General features: G+C 66.3%; 2 protein-coding genes and 1 long non-coding RNA gene across 3 annotated transcripts in view; 2 read left to right on the forward strand and 1 right to left on the reverse strand.

The window, feature by feature from the left end:
* PKP1 (plakophilin 1) overlaps positions 1-12,629 on the forward strand; it is a 47,444-nt gene extending 34,815 nt beyond the window's left edge. Inside the window, exons 7-16 of the mRNA XM_039883566.1 lie at positions 1,856-2,063; positions 2,811-2,988; positions 3,976-4,090; positions 4,773-4,928; positions 5,482-5,658; positions 6,602-6,755; positions 6,961-7,147; positions 7,677-7,761; positions 8,945-9,051; positions 10,126-12,629. Of these exons, the coding sequence (XP_039739500.1) occupies positions 1,856-2,063; positions 2,811-2,988; positions 3,976-4,090; positions 4,773-4,928; positions 5,482-5,658; positions 6,602-6,755; positions 6,961-7,147; positions 7,677-7,761; positions 8,945-9,019 (1,335 nt within the window). The 3' untranslated portion in view covers positions 9,020-9,051; positions 10,126-12,629. The remainder of the gene's footprint in view (positions 1-1,855; positions 2,064-2,810; positions 2,989-3,975; positions 4,091-4,772; positions 4,929-5,481; positions 5,659-6,601; positions 6,756-6,960; positions 7,148-7,676; positions 7,762-8,944; positions 9,052-10,125) is intronic.
* Positions 489-1,310, forward strand: LOC120619271 (uncharacterized). Its single transcript, XR_005657457.1, has 2 exons — positions 489-611; positions 1,275-1,310. It is a non-coding gene; the product is annotated as an uncharacterized LOC120619271 (long non-coding RNA).
* Positions 12,092-18,380, reverse strand: part of TNNT2 (troponin T2, cardiac type) — a 16,942-nt gene continuing 10,653 nt past the window's right edge. Inside the window, exons 15-16 of the mRNA XM_039883646.1 lie at positions 16,967-16,970; positions 12,092-12,181 (exon numbers count right to left, since the gene is read on the reverse strand). Coding sequence (XP_039739580.1) covers positions 12,092-12,181; positions 16,967-16,970 — 94 coding nt within the window. The remainder of the gene's footprint in view (positions 12,182-16,966; positions 16,971-18,380) is intronic.

Below are 18,380 nucleotides of genomic sequence, written 5' to 3' on the forward strand. Positions count from 1 at the left end.
GGGTCTCAGAGTGGGTTCCTCGGCGGGCAGCAGCAGCAGCAGCCCTGGGAACGTATGAGCAATGCTCGTTCTCAGGCCCCCCCAGCCCTGCCGAGGCGCAGCCCCAGGGCACTCACTGTGCTGTCATGAGCCCTGAGCCCCGCCGGGGGCCGCGATTCATGCCAGAGTGCGAGAGCCTGCAGGCATCTCGATCAGTTTTCTGGAAGAGCGGAGGGATGTGTCCCTGTGGGACGGGGTGCCGTGTAGCACCGTCCTGCCGGAGCGGAGGGGCCCCTGGAAGTCACGCCCAGCAGAGCCAGACTTAGTTAAATCATAGACGTTCTGGGTTTGTGGCTCAACGAAGTGTGACCGTCAGCGTTTCACATGGTTTGCCACATGCCCTTGGCTCTCACTCTGAGCAGTTTGAACTCATCACGGCAGCACAGAATAGCCAAGGATGGGGACAGCACAGTGAGCAGGTGTCAGGACTGCTAATCTGTAAAAGGGCGTCAGGCGTGGGGCGGGGAGCTTGGAGGAGAGGGCCGGGGCGGGGGTCCCCCGCACAGTCTCCAGGAGAGTGGGCACAGTCAGAAGCAAGGCAGTGGCCCTGAGGACAGGAAGAAGAAATAGACGTGAGAATTCTTGCATAAGAAGAATTAGTTGGACTTGGGAATGGAAGGAGGGAGAGACGGAGGGCTGAGGGATGAGTGGTGGGTGTGGTGGATGGACTGGATGGATGGATGGATGGATGGAGGATGGATAAAGGGAAGATGGTAAATGGATGGAGGGATGGATAGGAGGATGGATGGATGGATGGATGGATGGATGGATGGATGGATGGACTGATCTGGATCTAGATGGACAGATGGATGGGAGGATGGATGGACAGATGGATGAAATTGATGGATGGATGGATGGATGGACGGATGGATGGACGGATGGGCAGGCTCACAGCCATTCTCTTCCATTTTCCCAATGCCACGCACAGAACGTGAGAGCTGGCAGAGTGGGTGGGGGCGTCCCCTTGAGAACAGGGCAATGTTTATTCTCAGTGCAGAGGTGACTTACCTGCTTGCACATCAACCCAGGACCTTATCACAGACAATGTTCACCATGGCTGGGCCTTTTCCCGCCCCTGAGGAGCTGTTCACAGGGCGTTCTCTGGCATGCCTGGGGCTGCCCTGTCCTGACTCTCCAGAGGGCAGATGAAGCCGTGGCAGCTCGGGACGCAAGGGGGACTTCTGAGTCCCTGCGCCAGAGCTCCCGTAACGGCCCCCACGGCTCACTCCTTGCAGGATCTGCAGCGAGGACATCGAGTGCAGTGGGCTGACCATCCCCAAGGCCGTGCAGTACCTGAGCTCCCAGGACGAGAAGTACCAGGCCATCGGGGCCTATTACATCCAGCACACCTGCTTCCAGGACGAGTCTGCCAAGCAGCAGGTACCTGGCCTCACCCCTGCCCCCTCCACCCCCACAGAAGGCCTGAGCAGGGCCCGGGTGCATTGGCCTGACCCTGCATTTAGCGATGGGTGGGGGCATTTGCAGCTGGCTCCTCCTTGCCCTGCCCAGCTGTCTGGGGCAGGGAGTGTGCTTCGCATTGATCAAGGTCAGATCTGAGCACCTTAACCTGTTTGCGGAGCGAAGCCCTCTGGTCTGTGGACATTTCTCGGGTGTGTTTTCTCCCCTGGTGTCCAGAGGTCAGCCAGCTCGGGGAGGAGTGCCCCTCCGAGGGTCCCTGCTGAGTTGTCGTGGCCTCTGGCCACACTGCCCATTTATCCGGGCTGGCCACATGGCCCGTTGATCCGGGCTGGCCCAGGCCCTTCTGAACTGAAGGCAGGCTCTTCGGCCTGAGTCATCAGAGGCGTCTGCCCCACAGGTCTATCAGCTGGGGGGCATCTGCAAGCTGGTGGACCTCCTGCGCAGCCCCAACCAGAACGTGCAGCAGGCAGCGGCCGGCGCCCTACGCAACCTGGTGTTCCGCAGTGCCACCAACAAGCTGGAGACCCGGAGGCAGGGCGGCATCCGCGAGGCCGTCAGTCTCCTGAAGAGAACCGGCAACGCCGAGATCCAGAAGCAGCTGACCGGTAGGGAGCCCGGCCGGCGAGAGCCGGGGGACGTGGGGGGCCAAGGCCACGGCCGAGGCCCAGATGGGGTGCGGGCCGTCCCTGGAGCTGGGCCAAGCATAGGGCGCAGCTAATGTCCTGGATGTCCATGGCACCGGCCATAGCCAGGGTCAGGGTGTCCACGTGGTGACCCTGGGCGCTATGCATGCCCACAAGGGGTCAAGGTCTTTTGGAGGACATCGGGCAAGGGCCGGAGGGCTGGTGTCCAGGCAGGATCCATCCCAGCAGACCCTGGGTTTTCAGGAGAAGGGGAGAAAGGAGGGCTGTAGGGGGCAGGGGCACCCACCCTGGCCCACGAAACACGCTGAGCGCTCAGCGGACACAGAGGCAGAGTCCCTGTGTCCTCGACTGGGGACGGTGAGACCGTGGGCTGAGTAACGGATATTTCTAGAATGCCAGCAGGTGGAAAATAGAGCCACTGGGAGATTCTGGCACTAAAGCGCATGCGGAGAACGTCGACCCGTCCGTGTTTTTTGGTGACCTTCCACATGCATGATCTTGACCTAGATAGAGAATTCCAGAACCCTGACCCCAAAGAACCCACGGTCCATCTGAGACACTGGGAAATGGGCTCACAAAACAATGGGACAGTAGGTCTGACGGACCAGGTCCAGCTGGGAGGTGACGTGTCAGCAGGCTCGCTGGCCCGAGCGGGCTGGGGTGGCCCCTCGGTCGTCCTGAGCCTGGCATGACCATCCCCGACTCCAGGGCTGCTCTGGAACCTGTCCTCCACCGACGAGCTGAAGGAAGAGCTCATCGCCGACGCCTTGCCCGTCCTGACCGACCGCGTCATCGTCCCCTTCTCCGGCTGGTGTGACGGCAACAGCAACGTGTCCCGAGAAGTCGTGGACCCTGAGGTCTTCTTCAATGCCACGGGCTGCCTGAGGTGAGGGAGCGGGGTGAGCAGGTCCACCTGCCCCAGGCAGCTCCGCGTCCGTCAGCCAAGGCCGAGCGGGGCGAAGCGCGGAACAGGCACACCTGGTCCTCGGGGGCCAACCCCAAGGTCCATAGCCCGACTTCCTGTCCTGGATGTGGCTCGCGACCCCGCCACCTCCTCCAACTCTAAGAGTGGGACCACCCGGGCGGGAACACGCTGCCCGCTCCCCCTGCCCCCCCCACCACCGCTGGAAAACGAGCTTCCTGTGCCACCTGCAAGGCCATTCTTTCCGACGAAAGTCTGCTGATGAGTCACTTCCCGGCTGTGGTGCTGAAGCCCTTTCCCACATCCACTGGTGGGGAGATGGCAGTGCTTCACCCCAAGTATCCCACAGCTCCTCCTCAGGGTGTGGCGAAGCCCCCGGGGGAGAGGAGGCGGGACCTGGGTGTGTTCATTCCCGGAGAGGTTTACGAGTTGGTCCGAAGGTGGAGCAGGTCCCTTTGGGGTCACACCTAGCTCTCTGGGGTTTGTCTTCCCCAGGTCCTGGGGCACACCCCAGAACGGGGTGCAGTTGGCATGGGCTTCTGTGTCTCAGCTTGGGCTCCTCCTCCCTGCCAGCCTCCAGCAGCGGCCTCCAGGGAGTGGGGGGAGGGACTGGGGAGATGAAAAGCGGGGTTAATTAAGGACCTCGCAGGGCTGCAGGGCTGCCTGGGATCGACCCCATGGCTGGGGGCAGACGCTGCTCCCCTGGGGAGGGGCCTCTGGCTCCACTCCCAGATCCAGCGTCAGGGCCCACGAAAGAAGTGGGGCAGGCGGGAGCTCCCAGCCCCTGTGCACGGCGCCCACGAGGGCAGGTGCATGCCGGGCCGGGGCTGCCAGAACTCAGCTGCCTTCGTCCACATTCCCTTCTCTGCTCCTCCTCCCCAACCTGCGCCCCCCCTCCCCTTCTGGGCCCCGGCCCCTCACCCTTCTCTCCTCCCCTCTCCTCTCCGGCAGGAACCTGAGCTCCGCTGACGCGGGCCGTCAGACCATGCGAAACTACACGGGGCTCATCGACGCCCTCATGGCCTACGTGCAGAGCTGCGTGGCCGCCAGCCGCTGCGACGACAAGGTGACAGGGGAGCCCCAAGTGGCGCCTCCCCTGAGAGCGACCGCAGGCCTCAGGGCAGAGCCTGTCCACTGGCTGCTCGGCCCGGTCCCCGTGGGCATGTGGCTCTCTGATCCAGATAGAACACCTCCTGGGGGGCCCCGGGAGGCAGGACCGGACACGGGGGTGGGGGGGGCAGGTCTGCGCCCAAACCCCAGGCTGGTCCCCAGAGGAAAAGGCGGGCCTCCAGGAGCAGCGGCTGGCCGGGTGCCGGGCTCTGATCGTGGGGACGTGGGCTGGGCCAGCACCTCACTATTGAGGGCTGGGGACATGGGGCCCGTCAGAGCTGCTCCTGAAGGCGTGACCCGGACAGAAGGCGTGTCCTCCGACAGCCCAGTGACCACAGGCGCGTTGGCCGTAGCAGAGGGAACACACCTCTGTCTGGGGTCCTCCTAGGTGCTCAGCCCCATGATAGGCACTTTGCATGTGTAATCGCCCCGATAGTCCAGGAGTAGGTGGCCGGCCTCCTTTTACAGTCTGGAGCCTGGGGCCCAGAAAGGGGGGCCGGCCCCTCAGCTCACAAGGGCAGGAAATCCAGGTTCCAGACGCGCCCTGGGGGATGAGTGCTGCCCGCGGGGGGTTCGGGCAGTGAGGGGCCCCAGCCCCAGGCCGGCGGCGGCTCAGGGCGCACTCTGCTCGCCCCCAGTCCGTGGAGAACTGCATGTGCATCCTGCACAACCTCTCCTACCGCCTGGACGCCGAGGTGCCCACCCGCTACCGCCAGCTAGAGTACCACACCCGCAACGCCCACACCGAGAAGTCCTCCACCAGCTGCTTCAGCAACAAGAGCGACAAGATGATGGTGAGCAGGCGCCCGGCCCCCGGCCCGTCCACCCGTCTTCTCCGGGCCCTGAAACCAGCCCCAGGGGACAAGCCTCACCTCCCCCCTCACGTCCTGCGTGGCTGGTGAGGGGTCCCCGCTGCATCCCTTTCTGGCCTGGCTCCCTCTGCCTCCCCGCCTCCTGGTTTCCCAGAAGCAGAAGGTGCCGGGGTTGGGTGGGGTGCTGGGTGGGGCGCAGGCTCCGTCCACGGCACGGCTGCGCGGACCAGGCCCTGGGCCACCCCCGGACCCAGAGTGGGTCAAGCATGGACTCTGGGAGGACATCAGGGTGTGAGGCCCCAAGGCAGCCGCACACAGCTGGAAGGTTTGGGCAGCAGCCAGCCACACCGTCCGAGATCCGAGCGGCTCCCTGTCCCTTAGACACAGTCTGGGGACCATCGCCGGTCCCTCACTCCCCTTCAGAGCAGCATCATGGAGTCCTCCCCCGCCCAGGAGCCAGGCCCCTGGGGCGGGGCTGGTGGGAGTGGGCTCCATCCCCTCAGAGGCCATGTGCTGACCTGCCCCTTGTCCACAGAACAACAACTATGACTTCCCGCTGCCCGAGGAGGAGATCAACCCCAAGGGCAGCAGCTGGCTGTACCACTCGGACGCCGTCCGCACCTACCTGAACCTCATGGGCAAGAGCAAGAAGGACGCCACCCTGGAGGCCTGCGCCGGGGCGCTGCAGAACCTGACCGCCAGCAAGGGGCTGGTGAGGAGCCCCCGCCCCCAGCCCGCGGCCGGGCCGCAACCCGGCCGCCCCCTGCTCCCTCAGAGTCTGTCCCGAGTCGCGTCAGCCACGCAGAGGCTCAGAGCTTTGCTCTGCAAACACGGCAGAGGGCCGGGCACCGGGGCACGGACGAGGGGGCGGAGCGGGCCAGCCCCGGGGACCCCCGGGGTGTAGAGCGTGGCAGCCCCCTCCTGCTGGACTCTGTGCCCACGTGTCCCCTTTGCCTCGTGATGCCCAGCCCCACGCTGGCCCTGCCTGAGGTGGGGGACAGGGTGAACAGCGTTTGTGGCGAGGGGGGGTCCCCCTTTTGTTGAGGCAGCCCTTCGGCGGCAGGCGGCCAGCCACCCTGTCTGCACGGCAGACGGAAGGAGCGGGGTAGAGGCCGGCCACGGGGGGCTGACAGTAAGTGAGAAGCCTCTGTGTGCAGTGAGGCCGGGGGTCTCGGGGCCTGAACCGGCCCGGACCAGATTATGGCCAGCATGGCTCGGTGGCTGGAGGCCGGGTGAGCTGGCCCATGTCCGGGGGGCTGTGTGAGCACAGACCCCCCTTAGCTGTCCTGTCTCGGGCAAGCGCTCGGCAGACATGCATGGAATTCTTCGGGGGCGGGGAAGTTGGGAGCGGGTGGCCGGTGCTGCTTTAAGGGACAAATACCCTGGACTGTACAGTGTCACGTGAGGGACACTGCTGGGAACGATAAGGAGGCAGCGCGGGGCCAGTGCTGAGCAGTCTGGCCGCCCGTGAGCAAGGGGACGGAGACGTGCTCACCAGCCCTCGCGTTCCAGGCTGGCCGGGGGGCCGGGGCCGCGGCCAGGCAGGGAGGGCCGTGGGTGCCGGGAGAGCCTGTGCCAGAGCCAGAAGGGGGGTCTCTCTGCGTGGGGCGCCTGGGAGCCACAGGCCAGGTCCTCACTCGGTGCCCCCCGCCCAGATGTCCAGCGGCATGAGCCAGCTGATCGGGCTGAAGGAGAAAGGCCTGCCACACATCGCCCGCCTACTGCAGTCCGGCAACTCGGACGTGGTGCGGTCCGGGGCCTCCCTGCTCAGCAACATGTCACGCCACCCGGCGCTGCACAGAGTGATGGGTGAGTGACCCCGGAGAGGACGCCCTGGGGGGCGCCTCGGGAGCGGCAGCCGGAGGTTGGGGAGGCCGAGCCCCGCATGGGAGCTGGGACGGGGCCTCAAGGGGCCGCCTGGCTCGGCGTGGCTGACAGTGGTCACAGACAATGGCCCCTGGGCCCCTCTGTCCCTCGGTCACCTGACCCCACGAGGCCACTCCTTTCTCTCCAGGGAACCAGGTGTTCCCTGAGGTGACCAGGCTCCTCACCAGTCACACCGGCAACACCAGCAACTCGGAAGACATCCTGTCCTCGGTCTGCTACACCGTGAGGAACTTGTTGGCCTCCCAGCCACAGCTGGCCAAGCAATACTTCTCCAGCAGCATGGTCAACAACGTGGTCAACCTGTGCCGCAGCAGGTGCGCGGGGGACGGTCCTGTGCTTGCCCCGCGGGGCGGCCCCGTCTCCGAGAAGGCACACACGTGGGGCTGCAGTGGTACCTCGCCTGGGAGTGGGCCTGAATCCAGAGCCCAGGGCACCTGGGAGCCGAGGGTCCAGCCGCCAGGCCTCAGGGCCGCGCACTTCTCGCCAGGGGCCTCCGGGGAACGGAGCCCTCAGAGGGCCAGCGGGAGGCGGGAGCAGCAGACCCGGCCGCACAGGAGCTTCAGTCTGCCCCACGGGGCCCCTTGTCCGGGATAAGGGCGGGATGAGGGCAGGGGACCAGAATGGGGCGTGCATCCCCCCACGGAGCCCCCCACCCACCAAGGAGACTCCTGGGTGCCTCCCGGTGGCAGGGGCAGGGTCGTGCCGCTGTGTAGAGTGACTGGCCCGATGCTGAATGCAGCTCCTTGCTCACGCACCCTGGGCCAAGGCGAGGGTGGCGGGGGAGGGGGACCTGGGCTCCTGCCTCCCAGGGTCTGACTGTCACGTGACCTCCCCCGCTCCCAGCTCCTCGCCCAAGGCCGCAGAAGCCGCCCGGCTCCTCCTGTCAGACCTGTGGTCCAGCAAGGAACTGCAGGCCATCCTCAGACAGGTAAGGCCCCCTCCGAACCCCGCGGCTTCCCAAGGCTGAGCAGGCAAAAGCGGGGAGGCAGGTCGGCCAGGGAGCGCGGTCAAGCTCTGAGCAGACCTCGGGGCTCAGGACGCGGGGGGCAGAGGACCGCAGGGAGATGCGCCGGACGCCTGGGCCGAGGGCGTGGCGTGCGCCCTGGCTGCACTGCAGACCCTTTCGTCTCAGACCAAAGAGCTCGAGAGGCTGCCTTTGGCACTGGGGAGCCAGGAAGATGCCTGCCACGTCGGTGAGGGGCGGAGGGGACGCAGGCACCCTGGGGCTGCTGCCTGTGTCCAGCGGTGACCTCAGCACCCGGGGAGGGGGACAGAGGGCGGGCGGTGGGAGAAACGGAACGTGGGGTGGACGCGCTCGCGCCTCTGCTTGGAGACTGGCCACGGCGACGGAGCAGGTCGGCGGAGGGGTGACGTGCAGAGGCTGAGTCTGAAGGGCGGATTAGGGGCCTGGAGACAGGCCGGGCCGTGGTGGGGAGTCGTGGAGGGGACCCTCACCGTGGGGCCGAGGGAGCCTGTTCCCCTTGGTTCAGCCGGGAAGAGGGGAGACAAAGGATGGGGGAAACAGTGCCCTTCGATGACGGGGTGGGGATCTCTGTCTGTCCTGACGTGAGCGGGAGCAGGCAAGGAGGCGGCTGGGGGTCGGAAGCCGGGAGGAGGCCTGGGCCGCAGAAGGCCGGGCGCGACCCGCATAGGCCGGAGGTGGGAACCAGCCTGCAGGGACAGTGGCGTCAGGGGACCAGGCAGGACTGGGGCTCGGACCGGCCGCAGTCTCAGACCTTCGTGTTCCCACGGTCCATGAGAGGCTGGCATCTGGGCCCCACCACCGCCAGCATGCACCCCAAATCGGGCACCTGCTGTCTGCTAGGAGAATCCGCAGGGCCAAGCCCCGGTCTCCGCCGGGCAGGAGCGCGGGAGCTGGGGCCGGGGAGGCTCCCGCAAAGGCAGGAACTCAGATGCCCTGGGCCTGTCGCTGACTCACGGAGGCGGGGGGCCTCGCCGCGGTGGCACCTCTGGTTAGGCGCATTTGGGCCCCGACACACATCCACGGCATGTCCCGAGTGCTCGGCTGGAGCCTGAGGACGTGCTGGGCGCCCAGGGCAGCCCCGCGCCCCACCCCAGGGTGCTCACCGGTGCTGTGTGTCTCCCCACAGCAAGGCTTCGACAGAAACATGCTGGGAGCCTTAGCCGGGGCCAACAGCCTCAGGAACTTCACCTCCCGCTTCTGAGAGGAGGCTGTTCCAGCAAGCTCAGCTCACAGGTAAGGACACCCGCCCCCCGGGCCCTGCCGTGGGCCCTGCCGTAGCCCTGGCCGGTCTCTGGGACACAGGCGGCCTTTGGTCTGCAGACATGAAGGCTGTGAGGACAGCTGCGTGCACTGCGTGGCCGGGGTGCCGTGGGCTGTCCCACCACAGGACACCAGGATGTGCAGCGTCCTGGCAGCGTCCTCTGGCCAGAGGTCTGGGCAGAGCTGCTGGGGCAGCCGTGTTGGGAGCACAGTGCCGTCTACTCGGAACGCAGCGTGAATGGCCCCCGGCGGTCACACCGTACACTGTCCTGGGTCTGGGCTTCCCCTGGCTACTTCCTTACCCTTTGTGTAATCTGCTGTCCAGCCTCCGCACGTCCCGGTGTGGACAGGCCTACTTCCAGCAGATGACCCTAGGGACCAAAAGCTCAGAACCAGGGTCTGTGACAGAGGCCGGCCAGCCCCACCTTTCGGTGGAGCCCCAGGTGCTCGCTGGCGCACACGCCCGGCCCAGGAACCCATCTGCAGATGAGCACGCGGAGTGTTTCTGATTCGGGGAGCCAAGGGAGGCAAAGACCACACTTAGACACTGCAGCCAGACCTCGTTGGCCTCGGAGAGGGTCACCCGAGGCGGCCGCGGTGTGGAGCCTCTGCAGACAGCCAGGGATGAGGCCAGGGCCTCTCGAGCTGAAGCCCGGCTGGCCTGCCAGCTCCCCGACGCCTCGGGAGGGTCCTGGTGCACAGAGGCTGCCCCTGTGGTCCAGACAAAGATCAAGTCAGACTGCAGACCCCCTTTCCCGGCAGATGGCCATCAGCATGAAGATGAGAATGGGGGGACACTCAACTTAGCAGATTGTCCAGGAGCTCAGCACTGGGCTGGCACCGTATGAGCCGGACGGGGCGCGCACGGCAGTGGGGACAGAGCCGACATGCTTCTGAGTCCACCCGTGCATGTGTCAGGGTGTCCTCGGATCTGGCCTTAGGCCAGTGCTCACCCGAGCAGATGTGGTGGGAGGCGGGTAGCGGCTGGACCTACTGGCATAGGACGCGTCCCTGTGCTCACTGACTGGGCGGCTGCTTGTTTTGCAGAAGTGACCGGCTCCTCGGAGGAGACCGCAGGCTGGCCGGAGGGTCGTTCTGCCCATCTGTGCAGCATTCGGAAAAAGTCAAGCAACTGAGAGCAAATCTGAAAACCGCGGATGACGGAAATATTCTTAGATTCTTCTTTTTTTTGCCTTGGGAGAAATGGCAAGCGACGGGGGTGGGGGAGGGGGCCTTTCTTGAGTTAAAGGGGCTTTTATGATGTCGATACTTCTTTTGCTGAGAAACGGTATATATACGTGTGTGTGACGTAGGTGTGTGCACGTGTGTGCACACGCGTGTGTGCGTGTGTGTGCGTGCCTGGCGGCATGACCGCGGACTCCAGGAAGCTAGGGAGCCGGGAGATCGGGGCACGAGGTGGCGAAGTCGTCGTGCTCACGCGCCAGTGACCGTGCTTCTCGTTAGGGCCGCACTTCCGGAAATGCCCGTGCCGGGTGGGCCCCGCGGGGGGCAGCCTCCGGGGGCGGGGCGGGTGGGCCTCCCACTTTGGGGCGGCTTTGTGGGAAGGGCCGTCGGCCCGGTGCTGGAGTTCACGTGTCTGTGGGCTGGTCTGGCTCCTGGGGATGCCGCCTTTCCCACGGAGCCGCGGGGACTGGGCTGGGCAGGGTGTGGGCCCTGGGGACGGGCAAAGACAGTCACGCCCGCCTGGCTACGTGGGGTCTGTCTGGGGACTGGGAGCTGGAGAGGGGCCTCCCCAGTCCCAGGCTGTGTACCTGTCAGGCAGGCGCAGCCTCTGGTTCTTCGGGGGGCTGGTAATCTGCCCGTTTGGGGAGAAAGAAGGGCAAAATGGTGCTCGGAGCCCGAGAGCCATTCGGGGCGGTGGGGGGAGGGGAGAGTGTTTGGTCTTCGTGCTTCCTGTGGGCCGGGGGCCAGGCTGGAGCCAGGCAGGGACCCGCTGCAGCGTCCAGTGGGACAAGGGCCACTTGGAAATCCACCTCGGACACTTCCCGCCACGCCTGCACGCCTGGGGGACCGGAGCGAGGGCGGGTTTGGGTCCCAGGAGACTCGGAGGAAGGGAAGGGTCAACTGGCAAAGGGAACTGTCCTATCAGGCCACCACCAAGTCCAAGCCCCACCGGAGGCCGTCCCTGCCGTCCCCACCGTCCCCCGAGCCCCGGCCGTCCTGTCTCCAGCCCGTCTTTGTGAAAACGGCAGGGCGTGATGAAGGAGGCCCGTCCAGGCCGCCGGCACGCCCAAGGCCCCAGCTTCCTGCGCATTTCAGGCGGCCGAAGGCCCCCGAGAAAAGCTTGCTGTAAATAGCCCTTAGCATATGCTGTAGACGGAGCGGGACACGGGTGCCCAGGCCCCTCCCGTTCCAGCTGCCACCCGTGCCGGCATCGTCAGTGTCAGGGAGGAGTTAGCTGCCCGCCGTGCTCTTCCCCAGGAGAGGATAAGCTGCCCCTCCCCCCCGGCACCCCACCCAACCCCGCTCTTCCCCAGCAGTCAGAGGAGAAGCTTTTCTGGACTGAGGATATGCCTTTGTCATTGTGACCACTGAGACCCGTGGTGACAGCCGCTGACCAGCTGTCCTCCGTGCCGTGGGTGTGATGCTCTCCCCGCTTTGTTCATGACGGAAGGTCCTGGCTCACCCCCGCCCCAGCGGCCACGTGAGACCCTGGCCCCCCCAGGATGTCCTAGGAGGAGGCTTCGGGATGACTGCCCGCCCGCATCTGGGCCCAGGGGAATTCACGTCTTAAAACCGTGTGGAGCCCCAGGCCTTGCTGTTCCCGGCACCTAGGACACGCATGAGCAAAGAGGCCACAGGCCTGTCCCCATGGGTTGACCTTCTCCTGGAAGAAAGAGGAGACGTGGGCCCTGGCTGTAGTGGCCCCAGTGTGAGACCGCTGTCCAGTCCACTCAGAGGTGGGCAATCAGGCTTGATTTTGGTAACCTCTCGTGTCCCCTTAGGCCTGCCACCTGGGCCTGTCACCCGGCCTCTGACCCATGCCTGTCACTTAGGAAGAGGCAAACCCGAGAGGGGCCCGAGGACGCACATCCCAGGGGAAGGGAGCAGGGGTGCCAGGCTCCGCGTGTCCGCGGGCCTTCTCCATGTTTTAAGGCCACGCTGGCCTCGCCGTCAGGGCAGATGCCCAGGACGAGACTCTCCAACCTGCGGCCAAGGGAGGAAGCACACAGAGCTTCGGGCTCTCCCCGTCCCTGCCCTGACCCCAGACAGAGCCAGTCGCTGGCCACCAGCCCCATCCAGTGGGGGCCAGACCAGCAGTGCAGCCCCCACGCCTGTCCCGAGGGCGAGGAGGCACCGACAGGCCATCTCGTCCACTTTGGAGCCTGGCTGAGGGGTGGACGGCTCGGGCGGCAGGGCCGGCTGTGGGTGGAGGCGCTTGCTGCAGGGTGTCCAGGAGCCCACCGTCCACTGCTCCACGTCCGTGTGACAGCCTCGTGCTGGCCAGGCCCAGTCCGCCCGTGTGATACGCTGTGTATTTGCTTTTTTGGAAATAGAGGGAACCAATAAATTGCTGGCATTTCTTTGCATGTTTTCGAGCAGTGGATTATTTGGGGTGCCATTGAAGAACGAAGGGCTGCTCACTTCCTTCCAGGGTCCCGTCTTACGGGTCCCAAACCAGGCGAGGACCGAGAGTGCCCCCAGGGGGAGGGACAGCCCCTCAGAGCCCTGCCGTGTCCACGTGGTCGGCCCTCACCAGAGCTCACGACACCGGTGTCTACCTTAACCTCGCGGCCGGAGCGAGGCCTAGGGAGAGAGCAAACACGCCCAGGGCCGTGACTTCCGCTGCTCATGCAGGGGACACTGAGGCGCCCAGGGGGACCCCCAGCCTCTCTGGCTGTCCTCGGCGCTTGTCCCCAGCCCTGCCCGACCCGGGCCGTCCCTCCTCTGCCCAGGGCTCGAGTCTAAAACCAGCCCGAGCCACGTGAAGTTTGGTTTATTTGCTTTTGAGAAACAGAAGCCGAAGGCAACCCCCACCCAGTCGCCCAAGCAGGACACTCCGGCTTCGAGCTTAACGCGTCCCTTCCCACCTGGGCACCAAGTCCCGACGGCTCGAAGGCACCACCTGGCCTCCACGCCCACTGCCCCCGTCCAGCAGGGCCTCCGCCACAGCAAGATGCTATGGTGTCCCGGGCAGCCCCTCGCCCCCCACCCACCTCCCAGCCACCGGAGTGAGTGCCACCACTCGAGAGCCACCAGAATAATGCCGACCACGCCCCCGCCAGCACCCCGTTTTCGCCAGCGAGTGTCTGCTGCGCCCCGGAGCTGCCCCAGCCGCCCCTGCCTCCCCCTTCCCGTTTGCGGGGTCCCTGCACCCCGCCCACCTCGGCGTCTCCCCACACACGGGGTGCTCCTCCAATCCCACTGCTTCCGCGGGTCCCTTCTGCCCGGCGTGCCCTCCCCCGCCCTGCCTGTCAGAGCCCGTCACCGTGGCCCTGCTCGCCCGCCCCTGAGTCCGCCCCGTGCCCAGGCCCCGCCCCTTGCGCAGCGCCGAGGCCCCGCCCCTTGCGCTGCGCCGAGGCCCCTGGGCAGAGCAGCATCTTGCTTGTCTGCGTCGTTTCCCACGCTGGGCAGTAACCGCCACGGACTCCGGGGCCTCACGCACGCCTGACCGGAAGGCCGGGACAATTTTATTCTCGGGTCACCCAGTTCTCATGGGAGAAGTGGCCCAGCCACAGAAAAAAGGATTCTCAGTAAACGCGCCGGGGCGCCCCGGATCTGCCGGCCACTGTCTGGCCTTGGGGGAGGCTTCTCCAAGGGGTCCCTTCTAGTCCTGCCACTCTGCGTGACACCCTGTGACTCTCAGAGCGCCAGTCAAGTCTCCTTTCCCCGGGCCCGCCAGCGCCCCGGGACCTCCAGGAGCCCCCCGGCTGGCCAGGGCCGGGAGCCCACAGTCTGGCTCCTGCACGATCCCCACACCCGCCCCCTCCGTGGCGGGAGTCAGAGCCCTCGGACGCCAGTGAGTCAGGCTGTCGGAACTGGCCCTGCCGGTCCCAGCTGCCACCTAACCACGGCGTCAGCAAAAAGCCCGGGCAGGTTTGGCTAGAAACTGCCTCCCGCTGCTGCCATAGGGGCCCCAGGCGGGCGGGGCACGGAGCTTCCCGCAGAAGCCAGGCCAGCTGTGGGGTTGGCGGGAGCCCTCCCCTTCCCTGCAGATGGGGTCGCACCTTCTCTCGCAGCGGCCACCTGCCCGCAGGTGCAGCCTGCTCCCCGCTGCCTGGGCTGCCACCCCCTAACCGCACGGTCGCCGTGTGCGTGTGGCTTACGGGGCCCGGCGCCCGGCACGCAGGATGTGCCCGATGCATGGGGCCGATGTCACTCGTGAGTGGTAGCACACAGCTGACTTGTGCGTTACGTCCAGCCTCTCCCAGCAGACCCCCCGGGCCCCCGTAGGCGGGAGGTGTGGGGCCAGAGGGTCCCTGTGTCGAGTTCAGAGGGACGAACTCTGCCTGCCCGCCACCCCCAACGAGCAAAGAAGTGACCTCCTCCGTTCACCCTGGCAGACCTGCGTCCCGGAGGCCACCTCCTGGTGGGAATCGGCAGGGCGGGGTGGGTGGGGAGAGCAGGGGGTGAGGCAGCTTGTGCTCAGCAGGTCTCCCCAACCCACTGTCAGCAAATCCCGGCCGGGAGCCGCCCCAGCCCCCGGTCCTCCCCAACATTCCTGAAAAGCGGCCCCAGCCCTCCAGCTCCTTCAGACTTGCGTTGCCTGGGCCTGACTTTCCCGGGGGACCTGCTGGGGATTGGGGTGCGCTGCAGGTGTGGCCGGTGGGGCCGAGGCCTGAGCACAGGGCCACGGGTGGGGCGGTGCCACGGAGTGTGGGGACATCTCCTGAGTCCAGTTGAGAGCAATTTATGATCCTGTAGCTGCTGGGGTGGGGGCTGAGAACCCCAGATGAGTGGTGGGTGGGGCTGAACTCCGGCGGCCCAGGAGGGAAGGGCAGGCTGGGCAGCCAGACCTGGTTTCTGCGAATCTCCGGCCTTTGGGGTGGGGTTCCCCAGGTTGCGTGGGGGGTGCTGCCAGAGGAAGCCTCAGGCACTCAGGGTCCCCCACCCCGCCCCCCAGGATCTCTTAAAGAGACAGGGACTTGGGCAGAGAGGGAAGGATGGCATTCTGCATTCTGGAAACAGGAAGAGCATTGCAGAGGTGGACAGCAAGGACTTTGGGGGCATGGAAGTAGCCAGCTCCGTCTGGCTGGACAGGAGGCTTGCGGGTGGACGCGGGGGTCCTGATGCCTTCCTGGCCCCCAACCGCAGCCTGGTCAGCCCACCCTGGGGCTCGCTCTGCAGAGTCAGAGGTGACCCGCTGGCAAAGCAGTGACTGGTCCCCCCAGCCACTCTGGTCACGAGATCAGGCTGCCATCACAGTCTGCCGACTGTGCTGCATCTGGACAAAGCCCCGTGTCCCCGTGAGCAGCTGCCTCTGGAGCCACCTCCAGGCTGGCCCCCAGTGTTGCTCATCCCTCCGGCAGGCTGGTAGGCCAGGCAGTGGGGCGGCGGATGCTTTTCCTGGGTGGGCGGGCAGGGAGGTGCAGGGCCAGCCCTGATCCCTCAACCCAGCCCTGCCGGCTCACGAGGGGCTCTGGTCTGGAGCAGGCACTGCAGATGGGAAACTTGGGGGGCTCCTCACTCAACAAGATCCCGTGCTGGGGAGAGCCAGAGACCTGGCTTCGAAGCCTAGCTCCGCGCTTACTAACGGAGCGGCCGAAACCTCTGGCCCTCAGTTTCCTCATCTGCACACGGGACGTGGCCTGGGGACCGTGGGTGGCGGAGGAGAGAATGTATGTAAAGTGGCTGCACAGGGCCTGTCCCAGGGACAGAGGAGGGACACGGGAGGGACAGAGGAGGGACACGGGAGGGACACGGGTGGGAGGCGAAGGGCCAGTTTAGCCACTTTGCACCCGGCCTCTCTCCGAGCAGAGCTGAGGGACAGGCTGGGAGGGCTGAGCCCAGAGAGGCAAGTGCCCAGGGCCACGTGTCAGGGAGCAGCTCTGGCCTGGTCTGCTCTGCACAGCCGGCCGAGGGCTCAGCCCTAACCTGAAGACGCTCCTGGGAGATGACACACTGGCCCCCGCCCCAGGGCGAGTCCAGCCCCATCCTTTCCAGAAACTGATGTCGGAGTCAGGGGCGGAGCCCGTGGGAGTGGGTTCTGCCACCTCCATCCAGCAGGGGGACGGCGCTGCAGCCACTGCTCGGGGACAGTCAGCAGCAGCAGGTTCTCGCCACCCCGGCCCCCCGTGGCCTGGTCACGGAGAAGACCTGACATTGAACCCACAAAGTAGAGAGGCTTCTGGGGGCTCCGGAAAGCCCCTGCATGAGAACCAGCCAATTGCTGTGCAATTTGGAACCTGGTGCTTAGGCCCCACCCCAGACCTGGGGTCCGCATGGGCCCAGACCTGGTCCGCCCAGGCCCCAGACCTGGTCACACAGGCCCCAAACCCTGGTGCGCAGGCCCCAGACCACAGTCACATGACTGGAGCCTGGTCACGCAGGCCCCCCAGACCTGGTCACGCAGGCCCCCCCAGACCTGGTGGCCAGTTACACCAAAGCAGCAGTCGTGACAGCTGGGACTCGCCACAGCTCAGCAGGCGCCGCGCTCTGCACGGTCAGGCCTGTCACGCCCACGCCGCTGCCCTCCGCCTCCCCGTCAGTCCATGGGCCAGGCGAGGGGACTCAGGCACGAGAAGGGAAGGGGCCGCCACAGCTGCAGAGCTGGGGGTGGCAGGCCAGGCGTGGAAGTGGGGAAGTGGGGAGCCCGGGGCGGAGCCCGGGCCCCCGGCTGGCAGTGCTGGACTTCAGGGCCACCAGGCCCCTGCAGAGTCCATTCTTCTCTCTCGAAGCCCCCCCACCTCTGAGGGGGGGGACATACGGAGCTCCACCTTGACGGACGCTCCAGAGTGGGGGAGCCTGCTGTCTCCGAGTCGGGGCCAAGTGAGCTGGGAGGTTGTTTTCCCCGAGCAGATGGCCGTAGACAGCGTCCGAGAGACCCCCGTGGCCAGCGGTGTGCCCAGAGAGGCTGTGGTGGGGGCCGGGTGGGCAGGAGTCCAGGGACCTGGCGGGTGGCCACCCCGCTGAGCATCCCCGCTCCAGAGCGGTCAGGAGCCCCAGGTGGCTCTCGGCCACCCCACACCTTCAGCATCTGGCTCGGCTCCTGCCGCAGGGTTGGCCCTGGAGTGCAGGGGAACGGAGCCGAGCAGGTGGCGTGCGTGCCTCGGTGGCCCCTCTGCCCCATGAGCCCGTCACCGTGTGTTCTGTGCACACGTCCACGGTCCCTCCTTCCCTTGGAGGTGTCACGGCGAGAGCATAGGACCCGAAGCCCACGCCCTTGCCTGTGGGACCCGGAAGGTGGCCGGCTACGCCCCTGGACTCACACTTGTGCTCTCTCCTTGGTAAGTGGGGCGGGAAGGGCCACCTGCCCAGACGCCCCTCCGACTCCGGCCGGCTGCGGTGCCGGAATGAGGACCTGGCCTGGGGACCGCAGAGTGGACCAGGTCGGCACCGTGTGAGGACAGTGCTCAGGGCACTCGAGAATCTTTCCTGACTACCTGGGGACCTCGGAGGGAAGTTAACTGGGACCTGGCCTCAGGGAGGCTCAGAACACGGCAGTGAGGCTGCCCTCTGCACCCACCTGGGCCTGGGGGTGTTACAGGCGGGACCAGGCCCGCTAGAGCAGAGGGCTGACCACAGGCCCCCGGCAGAAGAGGAGGGCCGGAGAAAGGTCCCCAGACCACACCGCCACCCCGGGCAGACACTGTGGTGTCAGAGGGAACTGGGTGGACCTCATGCCCCTCTCTCGGGGGGCGGCTGAGGTGGGCTGCAGAGCCTGGGTTTGGGGACGGGGCGGGGGCACCGGCTCAGCTGCAGGCTGTGGAGAGTGGGTGGGGCTGTGCCCAGAGATGACCGGAGTGGCCTCGCGGACACACGTCCAGGCCTCCCTGTCCTGCCAGGGGACCTGGATTCTGTGATAACGGGGCTCTGTGCGTGAGGTTCCCCTTCCCCCCACCCCGTCCCTCCTCCTCGGTCTCTGGGGCTCAGTGTACCCAGGAACCCCAGCCTCACAGGGACTCAGGCCCTGGTAGCTGCCAAACCTCTCCTCTCCCGCCCGCCCGCCCAGCAGGGAAGACCAGGGTCCTGCTCAGCTCCTGTCCCTCTGAAGGGAAGTGACGGAAGCGCCGTTCGGTGTGTGGCGGCCTTTATTGCTGGCGTGGCGTGGGCATGTGGGCTGCAGGCATGAGGGGTGGCTTCGTCCTGGGCCAGCTCCTGGTGCCAGGAGGGCCCCGGGT

The sequence above is a fragment of the Pteropus medius genome, unplaced genomic scaffold (genome assembly GCF_902729225.1).
Source record: "Pteropus medius unplaced genomic scaffold, Ma_sr-lr_union100, whole genome shotgun sequence".
NCBI lineage: Eukaryota > Metazoa > Chordata > Mammalia > Chiroptera > Pteropodidae > Pteropus > Pteropus medius.